The sequence below is a fragment of the Lithobates pipiens genome, unplaced genomic scaffold (assembly GCF_037356315.1).
Source record: "Lithobates pipiens isolate NorthernLeopardFrog02 unplaced genomic scaffold, aLitPip1_a1.2 Scaffold_13, whole genome shotgun sequence".
NCBI classification, from domain to species: Eukaryota; Metazoa; Chordata; class Amphibia; order Anura; family Ranidae; genus Lithobates; species Lithobates pipiens.
The window spans coordinates 531040798-531051550 of record NW_027507718.1 but is presented as its reverse complement, the minus strand read 5'-3'; the positions used below and the strand labels follow the sequence as shown (position 1 = coordinate 531051550).

Here is a 10753-nt window from a genome sequence, read left to right as displayed (position 1 = left end):
GAAGAATGTTCCTTACATTGGTGATCAGTGGGAAGAATGTTCCTTACATTGGTGATCAGTGAGAAGAATGTTCCTTACATTGGTGATCAGTGAGAAGAATGTTCCTTACATTGGTGATCAGTGGGAAGAATGTTCCTTACATTGGTGATCAGTGAGAAGAATGTTCCTTACATTGGTGATCAGTGAGAAGAATGTTCCTTACATTGGTGATCAGTGGGAAGAATGTCCCTTATATTGGTGATCAGTGAGAAGAATGTTCCTTACATTGGTGATCAGTGGGAAGAATGTTCCTTACATTGGTGATCGGTGAGAAGAATGTTCCTTACATTGGTGATCGGTGAGAAGAATGTTCCTTACATTGGTGATCGGTGAGAAGAATGTTCCTTACATTGGTGATCAGTGAGAAGAACGTTCCTTACATTGGTGATCAGTGAGAAGAATGTTCCTTACATTGGTGATCAGTGAGAAGAATGTTCCTTACATTGGTGATCAGTGAGAAGAATGTTCCTTACATTGGTGATCAGTGGGAAGAATGTTCCTTACATTGGTGATCAGTGAGAAGAATGTTCCTTACATTGGTGATCAGTGAGAAGAATGTTCCTTACATTGGTGATCAGTGAGAAGAATGTTCCTTACATTGGTGATCAGTGAGAAGAATGTTCCTTACATTGGTGATCAGTGAGAAGAATGTTCCTTACATTGGTGATCAGTGAGAAGAATGTTCCTTACATTGGTGATCAGTGAGAAGAATGTTCCTTACATTGGTGATCAGTGAGAAGAATGTTCCTTACATTGGTGATCAGTGAGAAGAATGTTCCTTACATTGGTGATCAGTGAGAAGAATGTTCCTTACATTGGTGATCAGTGAGAAGAATGTTCCTTACATTGGTGATCAGTGAGAAGAATGTTCCTTACATTGGTGATCAGTGAGAAGAATGTTCCTTACATTGGTGATCAGTGAGAAGAATGTTCCTTACATTGGTGATCGGTGGGAAGAATGTTCCTTACATTGGTGATCAGTGGGAAGAATGTTCCTTACATTGGTGATCGGTGGTCAGTGGAAGGATGTAGATCAGGGGTCTCCAAGCCTTCTAAACAAAAGGCCATTTTTTTGTCTTTCAGACTTTATGGGGGCTGGACTGTGTCCAATGGTAGTGGAAATTTTCCTTACATCAGTGGGAGTAAACATCACCACAATAGTGCCCCAGCATTGGTATCAGTGGGAGGAATAGTGCCCCATTGTTGGTGTCAGTGGGAGAAATGGCACCCCATTGTTGATATCATTTGGTAGAGTAGTGTCTCCTATCAGTGGGAGGCATAGAACCCCAAGGGCAAATAAAGGGCCGCATCTGGCCCCCGGGCCACAGTTTGGAGACCACTGATCTAGATGATGCTAGACGTCCTCCGGCCAGGAAATGTGGTCGGGCTCTATATGACTTGCTGCAGCATCTGTGAGAAGCTCGCAGTGTGCATTTAAATCACAGTAAGCCATTTCGGGCCAGGAGAGGAGTCGGTACAACTGTGCAAGACTGAAGGGAAGGCCGGAGGGAGGATTTAAACTGGCCGTACTTAGAGATTGCTGAACAATGTGAACGTTTTCAGCAGAATGACAAGCTGACCTTGCTGTGTGTGGGGCATGAAGGACCATATTATTATATTTCCGTGTTGTTCCATCTAGTAGACGCAATGAGGACTTTGCACAACATATAACAATATTAATATTAATGACGTATACAAAGTTGATCTCCCAGGGGTATAATATTATATACCTCCGTGTTCCACCATCTTGAATCTGTGTGTCTTCTCCATTCCCACCTACAGTGCTATGGATGGGATGGGGTTAAGGGGCAGAAAGTGTTGTTGCTCCACCCCTGTGCAATGTAGGATTGGCCGGGTTATGTATCCATGTGAACTAATCCACCAATCTGATAAGCCTACCTTGTAGAGGAATTACAATGTTAGTCAACAATGAAAACTAATAAGGACAGCCCAGATCAGAAAAGTGACCTTCTATAATGTTCAATCATCTCACAATCACACATACAGGCACATGCCATTAAATAAAAAGTGACATCTGTGCAGAGGAAGTGAATACATGGAAGCCCCATCTCGGTGGGCCAAGCGGCAGGACGGTGCGAGGGATCGCGGTTCTCCTGGACCACGGTGAGGGTGAGGAGCTTCTGGTGAACGTGGAGCACCTACCACCAGTGGCTGGATGGTTCAGCTCAGTTGTCCTGCATGCATTTGCCCAGCAACTGCACCCTCAGACCCCATCGCACTGCCCCCCCACCATGTGGAAGAATTCATAATTATGGGGGAAAAGGATGGTGAGAGAGATGCGGAATTCAGGAGCAACCTGTCAGACCTGTGAGATGGCTAGAGGTGTATGTCTCATGGCCACTGTTTGGCCGCCATCTTTGATTCACCAGCCAAACCATTTACTTGGCTTCTCAGGTCTGGCAACGTTGACCTTGAATGTCACAACTCTGGTGGACGTGTCTGACATACGATTCATCAATGTGACCCATGAAAGCCTCCTTGTCTGCACGTTGCCCATCAGATGCCAATGCGGAGCCCATGAAGAGCAGAATATAATGCACACAATAGTTCTTGGTCCATAATGAGGTAATACTGATCTTCCAGCCGTTGTCCCCGGCCAGAGTGAAGGCAGTTTGTGACATGAACCGTCTGTCTCCAGTCACAGCCGTCCCACAGATTGGTACTCGTCCAACCTCCGGTCCCCCCGTGTCAACTGGTGCAGATGCTGTTTATAGACACAGATCCAGGGTCTACCAGACCCAGTTCCTCCTGCTCATTAACGCACAACTGGTACCCACAGCCCTTTCTCCGCGCCAGGGGCGCTACTCTCCCATTTGGTTTGGCACGTGGTGGTAGTAGGAAGCCAACGCTGCCGGCAATCAGCATGTGCCAGATGCTGTGGATGTAAAAGTAGTTTTCCTCCGTCTCAACGAAGGCGTAGAGGGCCACGGCAGAACTGGCGATGAGGGTTCCTGGGCAGAGGTAGAAGAGCCATCTCTTCCATGTTGGGGGGTAACAGTGGCGCCTCCGGATCGTTCTGAATGTCTGACAATAGAAAGAACATGCATTATACATGACATACACAATACCGGAGCAGCTGTGACATCATATACCCTGCACTGTACTGTACCCTGCATATGTGACATCATATACCCTGCACTGTACTGTACCCTGCATATGTGACATCATATACCCTGCACTGCACTGTACCCTGCATAAGTGACATCATATACCCTGCACTGTACTGTACCCTGCATATGTGACATCATATACCCTGCACTGCACTGTACCCTGGATATGTGACATCATATACCCTGCACTGCACTGTACCCTGGATATGTGACATCATATACCCTGCACTGTACTGTGCCCCGAGGAACCCTACATGCCCCTCCACCAGCTCCTATAGGCTCACACAAACCCCTCCCTTTGTGCTTCTCACTGCCATGTCCCAGATTCTGTTCTCATCCTGTCCTGCTAAATTGCTCACCTACCTTTCATCAATAGCCAAGGAGGTCCTGATACCTCTATATAGATCTCCATATCACTAGAGGGGTCACCAGCAGGAGGAAGGAGGTCCTGATTCCTCTATATAGATCTTTATATCACTAGAGGGGTCACCAGCAGGAGGAAGGAGGTCCTGATTCCTCTATATAGATCTTTATATCACTAGAGGGGTCACCAGCAGGAGGAAGGGGGTCCTGATTCCTCTATATAGATCTTTATATCACTAGAGGAGTCACCAGCAGGAGGAAGGAGGTCCTGATCCCTCTATATAGATCTTTATATCACTAGAGGGGTCACCGGCAGGAGGAAGGAGGTCCCGATTCCTCTATATAGATCTTTATATCACTAGAGGGGTCACCAGCAGGAGGAAGGAGGTCCTGATCCCTCTATATAGATCTTTATATCACTAGAGGGGTCACCGGCAGGAGGAAGGAGGTCCCGATTCCTCTATATAGATCTTTATATCACTAGAGGGGTCACCAGCAGGAGGAAGGGGGTCCTGATTCCTCTATATAGATCTTTATATCACTAGAGGGGTCACCAGCAGGAGGAAGGAGGTCCCGATTCCTCTATATAGATCTTTATATCACTAGAGGGGTCACCAGCAGGAGGAAGGAGGACCTGATCCCTCTATATAGATCTTTATATCACTAGAGGGGTCACCAGCGGGAGGAAGGAGGTCCTGATTCCTCTATATAGATATTTATATCACTAGAGGGGTCACCAGCGGGAGGAAGGAGGTCCTGATTCCTCTATATAGATCTCTATATCACTAGAGGGGTCACCAGCAGGAGGAAGGAGGTCCTGATCCCTCTATATAGATCTTTATATCACTAGAGGGATCACCATTAGGAGGAAGGAGGTCCTGATTCCTCTATATAGATCTTTATATCACTAGAGGGGTCACCAGCAGGAGGAAGGAGGTCCTGATTCCTCTATATAGATCTTTATATCACTAGAGGGGTCACCAGCGGGAGGAAGGAGGTCCAGATTCCTCTATATAGATCTTTATATCACTAGAGGGGTCACCAGCAGGAGGAAGGAGGTCCTGATTCCTCTATATAGATCTTTATATCACTAGAGGGATCACCACGGACTGCCAATAAAGTGAGTGCTCACCACATTTTTCCCACATTTTGTAGAGGTAACTGTGATCGAAGGACGCTTTGGTCGCTGTGTCTCTCTCTCTCTCTCTCTCACAATGTGAGTGATACTGTACAGAGAATAAAAGAAGGTACATTGAAGACATCAGCGATCAGACATTGCCTTCACTTTACCTTCTGTTATCCTCTATTCAGTATCACCTACCACGGTGTCCTGCATTTAACCACTGCCCGCCCCCCGTATGTTTATGGACGCCCTCGGACGGGAACTGTGATATCTCGGTCCATGTTGCAGCTGTAGCAATGATTGAGATAGCATTTTTTTTTTATCCTGAGGGATTCTGCACAAGAACAACAACAAGCCGCTGGATTACATTTACAAGTGCTAGAAGGGAAAAGCAAAACCGCCACCGCCACGCCCACCACGCCCGCGATGCGGCCTTTATCGGGCTTTCCTATGTGCAATCGGAGAGCCCGGAAAGGGTGTGACCAGCAGCATCCAGCTCTAGGCAGACAGTGAGGGGAACGGATGTTGTTCCCCCCCCCCCACTAGACACGTGCAATTCATTTCAGTCCGAATACAAATTCGGACAAATTTTTGGTTATTTGGATGTACCTGATTCTCCGAAATTAAATAGTAACTAATTTAGTTTGAAACCTATTAAAATTTGTTTTGTTTATTCGTTTTCTAACGAATTTGAACTTTTCAGGACTATTAGAAGTCAGATCGGTCGAAAAACAGTTGATCAATTCGAGTTTTTCCCCACTGACAGATGAATGTAAAAAAAAAAAAAAAAAAAAAAAAAAAAAAAAAATTCTGGCAGTTGAAAATAGAATAATAGAAACAATAACAGAATAATCTCGACCAATCCAAATTCTAATCGTTCTGAAAATGTTGCAATTCGCTATAAAAAGAATGAACGAAATTCATTTTATTCGATTTCAACAAAATTTGTTACTATTTCATTCGGAGATTCGGATACATCCAAATCTCCGAATAACCCAAAAAATTTGTCCGGATTTGTATTCGGACCAAAACGAATTGCACATGTCTAGTGGGAAGAACAAGATTAATAGACCAAAAACTAATTTTCAACTAAATATAAAATGAAAACAAATTCTGAAAACAAATTCTGAAAACAAATTAAAACCAAATTCCATAACGAAACAAAATTCTAAGTAATTTTCTAGCAAAAACAAAAACAAAAAAAACATGCTTTTTTTTACATGTAGGAGAGGAGTGCCAGAATTGGCCCCGGACTGGAAGAGGACAAGCTGGCAGGAGGAGAGAGTTCACCTGAGCAGGATGCCGCTGGTCTTTCATTGTCCACTCATAAGCCATTTATGTGATGGACCAACACAAAGTGACACATATGAAGTGGAAGGAAAATGATAAATGATACAAATAAATGTGAAAAGTATGGGGAAGGGGCATTTGTATGGCGCCCCCCGGAGTCACAACTTTGTAGAACCCCCTTTCTCTACAAGTCTTTTTGGGGGTGTCTCTACCAGCTTTGCACATCTAGAGAGGAACATTTCTGCCCATTCTTCTTCTTTGTAAAATATCTCAAGCTCTGTCAGATTGGATGGAGAGCCTCTGTGATCAGCAATTTTCAAGTCTGGCCACAGATTCTCAATGGGATTTAGGTCTGGACTGTGACTGGGCCATTCTAACACATGAATATGCTTTGATGTAAACCATTCCATTGTAGCTCTGGCTGGATGTTTCGGGTCGTTGTCCTGCTGGAAGGTGAACCTCCGCCCCGGTCTCAAGTCTTTTGAAGACTCCAAAAGGTTTTCTTCTAAGATTGTCCTGTATTTGGCTCCATCCATCTTCCCATCAACTCTGACCAGCTTCCCTGTCCCTGCTGAAGAAAACCATCCCCACCACATGATGCTGCCACCACCATGTCTCACAGTGGGGATGGTGTGTTCAGGGGGATGGGCGGTGTTAGTTTTCCCCACACATAGAGTTTTGCTTTTAGGCCATAAAGTAGAATTTTGGTCTCCTCTGACCAGATCACCTTCTTCCACATGTTTGCTGCCCCCTCCCCCACATGGCTTCTCACAAACTACAAACAGGACTTCTTATGACTTTCTTTCTCCAATGTCTTTCTTCTTGTCACTCTTCCATAAAGGGCAGATTTGTGGAGAGACGACTAATAGTTGTCCTGTGGACAGATTCTCCCCCCTGAGCTGTGGATCTCTGCAGCTCCTCCAGAGTTACCATGGACCTCTTGGCTCTTCTCTGATGAATGCTCTCCTTGCCCGGCCCGGTCAGTTTAGGTGGACGGCCATGTCTTGGTAGGTTTGCAGTTGTGCCCATACTCTTTCCATTTTCCGATGATGGATTGAACAGAGCTCCGTGAGATGATCAAAGCTTGGGAAATGTTTTTATAACCTAACCCTGCTTTATACTTCTCCACAACTTTATCCCTGACCTGTCTGGTGTGTTCCTTGGCCTTCATGATGCTGTTTGTTCACTAAGGTTCTCTAACAAACCTCAGAGGGCTTCACAGAACAGCTGTATTTATACTGAGATTAAATTACACACAAGTGAATGGAACTATTTACACGGCCCCCCTTATGGCTGATCAGGCCATAGACACAGAGACGGTCCTCCAATCACACCGTAGACAGATCTGCTGCATGTGACCCTATCATAGACATTCACATACCCAGGCGATGGCCATGATCCCCACAGCGAACAGACTGGGCCCCAACAGGTTCCACAAGCCGTGACGATCCAGCTGAAGAGCCATGGAAAGCAACATCGCCCCCAGCAGGTACAAAACCTAAGAGACGAGAGAAGAGACTGTCAGAGAAATGGTGAATGTCACCCCTGTCTGGATTGTATGTGCTGGCACCCACCAGTACCCCAGAGAGGTACAGAAACACATTATAGAAAGGAGGGGTTCAGTGAGCCCCCTGCAGGTACATAGACATAATACAGGGAGGAGGGGTACAGTGAGCCCCCTGCAGGTACAGAAACACATTACAGGGAGGAGGGGTGCAGTGAGCCCCCTGCAGGTACACAGACATATTACAGGGAAGAGGGATGCAGCAAGCCCCCTGCAGGTACACAGGCACATTACAGGGAGAGGTGCAGTGAGCCCCCTGCAGGTACACAGACATATTACAGGAATGAGGTGTGCAGTGAGCCCCCTGCAGGTACATAGACATATTACAGGGAGGAGGGGTGCAGTGAGCCCCCTGCAGGTACACAGACATATTACAGGGAGAGGTGCAGTGAGCCCCCTGTGGGTACATAGACATATTACAGGGAGAAGTTGTGCAGCAAGCCCCCTGCAGATACACAGGCACATTACAGGGAGGAGGGGTGCAGTGAGCCCCCTGCAGGGACACAGATATGTTACAGGAAGGAGGGGTGCAGTGAGCCCCCTACAGGTACACAGAGATATCAAAGTGAGGAGTGAAACAATGAGCCCCCTGCATATTCATTTACCCATAAGAGGGAAGAGGGGTGCAGTGAGCCCCCTGTAGGTACATAGACACATTACAGGAAGGGTTACAGTGAGCCCCCTGCAGGTACATAGACACATTACAGGGAGGGTTGCAGTGAGCCCCCTGCAAGTACATAGACACATTACAGGGAGGGTTGCAGTGAGCCCCCTGCAGGTACATAGACACATTACAGGGAGGGTTACAGTGAGCCCCCTGCAGGTACATAGACACATTACAGGGAGGGTTACAGTGAGCCCCCTGCAGGTACATAGACACATTACAGGGAGGGTTGCAGTGAGCCCCCTGCAGGTACACAGACATATTACAGGGAGGAGGGGTGCAGTGAGACCCCTGTGGGTGCAGAAATATTTTACAAAAAAGCAGGATGCAGTGTTCCTCCTGCAAGTACAGGAATAGGTAACAGAAAGGAGAAGTGCAGTGCTCCCCTTGCAGGTACAAAGAAATATTACAGGAATGAGGGGTTCAGCGCTCCCCTTGCAGGTACAAGGACATATCACAGGAATGAGGTGTGCAGCGCTCCCTGCAGGCACAGCAAAATATTACAAATAGGAGGGTAGTAGTGCCCCCCCTGCAGGTTCAGAGACATATTACAGGAAGGAGATGTGCAGTGCTCCCTGCAGGCACAGCAAAATATTACCAATAGGAGGGTAGTAGTGCCCCCCCTGCAGGTTCAGAGACATATTACAGGAAGGAGATGTGCAGTGCTCCCTGCAGGCACATCAAAATATTACAAATAGGAGGGTAGTAGTGCCCCCCCTGCAGGTTCAGAGACATATTACAGGAAGGAGATGTGCAGTGCTCCCTGCAGGCACAGCAAAATATTACAAATAGGAGGGTAGTAGTGCCCCCCCTGCAGGTTCAGAGACATATTACAGGAAGGAGATGTGCAGTGCTCCCCCTTTAGGAATCTTCTTACCTGTTTGATGATTGGTTGCAGTCTGGCCATGCTGATTACTGTCACCCACACAGACATGAGAGAGCCGAGGAAATCGCAGAACTGCAGCACGTCATACTCCATGATACAGAAGACCACGATTCCAGGCTGGTCACAGGCGTGATAGAACTGCAGGGAAGAGATCACATGGTGTGACACATACATCTACACCGAACACACCATACCGGAGAATAAACAGGACCAGATCTGCTGATTATTGGGATTCTTCTCTAATAGGACAAATCTTCATTTATATATTAACAAGAGCCTAAAACTTACGCAGCCTAAAGATTGGATGATTGGCCAGGGACAGCGAACACTCACCGTGGAGAAGAACATTGTGAAGATGTAGACGGAGGCTTCCAGGAGGTAGTGACCCCGGAGGGCGATGAGGACAGGCGGAAGGAACATCAGGTTGCTGAGACACAGGAGGAGGGTGGACAGGAGCTGGAAGCCGTATGTGAAGGCCTGACTGTTATCCGTACATCCCCATCCACTCCACCCTGAGAGAGACCACAGAGAGGTCAGACATGGAAATATCTGGGACATCATCCAATCGTATACAGAGCTTTGACATCACACTCAAGGACTGCCATCTGAATTCACTCATAGTATACCGAACTGTGACATCACACTCAAGGACTGCCATCTGTATCCACTCATAGTATACCGAACTGTGACATCACACTCAAGGACTGCCATCTGAATTCACTCATAGTATACCGAACTGTGACATCACACTCAAGGACTGCCATCTGAATTCACTCATAGTATACCGAACTGTGACATCACACCCAGGGACCGTCATCCTATTCAACCCAAAATTTATTGTACTTTCTTGATCATACATCACGGGACACAGGAGCTTCATTACATAGTGGGTTATATAGGCACCTCTGGTGATTGGACACTGGTTGACCCAATTAAAGAGAATTCCTCCCCTATATAATCCCTACCATTAGGGAGGCACCTCAGTTTTTTCGCCAGTGTCTGGTCGATGGTCACGTAAAACTTAGCTCTATGCGGGTCCCGGCGAGGGCCGAAGGGCTACAACAAACCGGATCCATACCTCGGGCCGATAATTGACTCCCAAGATGGTATGGTACCCGGGCCTCGTCTGCCGAAGACACGAGGTTTTGCCTGTAAGTCCTCTCCATTGGAAGACTGGACTCTGGGACAACCAGACTTGGGGTACTGTTTACTCAGAGCGCCCGTAAGTTTCTGGCAGAGTTTTTTACAAGGCCCAGGTAGGAGGATCTTTTCGTAAGAACCCCAGATACGCCTGAAGGTTGGCTAACAATACCCGCCGTGATGGGTGAAGGCTGGAATTGGTCTGAAATCAGCAATTCCTGCGGCGGGGAACAGGTATGGGAAGTCATCCTATATATTTATTTATATGAATGGATTTCTTCATTGTGAGTAGTTGTATGTCTTACCTGGTTTCCACCACTTGAGGGAGTAAGAGCAAGCCTGATGCATACTTACATGCCTTTCAAACAAACACGCTCAGTGAAATGCCTGGTCCTCCCAGCTATTCACGTTTCCTTGCAGTCCCTGCCACAATAAAAGTAAAAAAGGGGTCCCACGCAGATCGGGGGGTCCCAGGTCACCCTTTTGGGTTCCCCTTCCCCCCCCCCGGATCCCGCGGTCCTCGTGCACGCGTGCGGGCGCGTGCACGCGCGCC

General features: G+C 47.1%; 1 protein-coding gene across 1 annotated transcript in view; it reads right to left on the bottom strand.

Moving 5' to 3' along the window:
- Positions 1–1996: 1996 nt before the first annotated feature.
- Positions 1997–10753, bottom strand: part of LOC143975689 (transmembrane protein 8B-like) — a 51863-nt gene continuing 43106 nt past the window's right edge. The window contains exons 10-13 of the mRNA XM_077478184.1: positions 9394–9572; positions 9052–9198; positions 7328–7444; positions 1997–3084 (exon numbers count right to left, since the gene is read on the bottom strand). Coding sequence (XP_077334310.1) covers positions 2749–3084; positions 7328–7444; positions 9052–9198; positions 9394–9572 — 779 coding nt within the window. The 3' untranslated portion in view covers positions 1997–2748. The remainder of the gene's footprint in view (positions 3085–7327; positions 7445–9051; positions 9199–9393; positions 9573–10753) is intronic.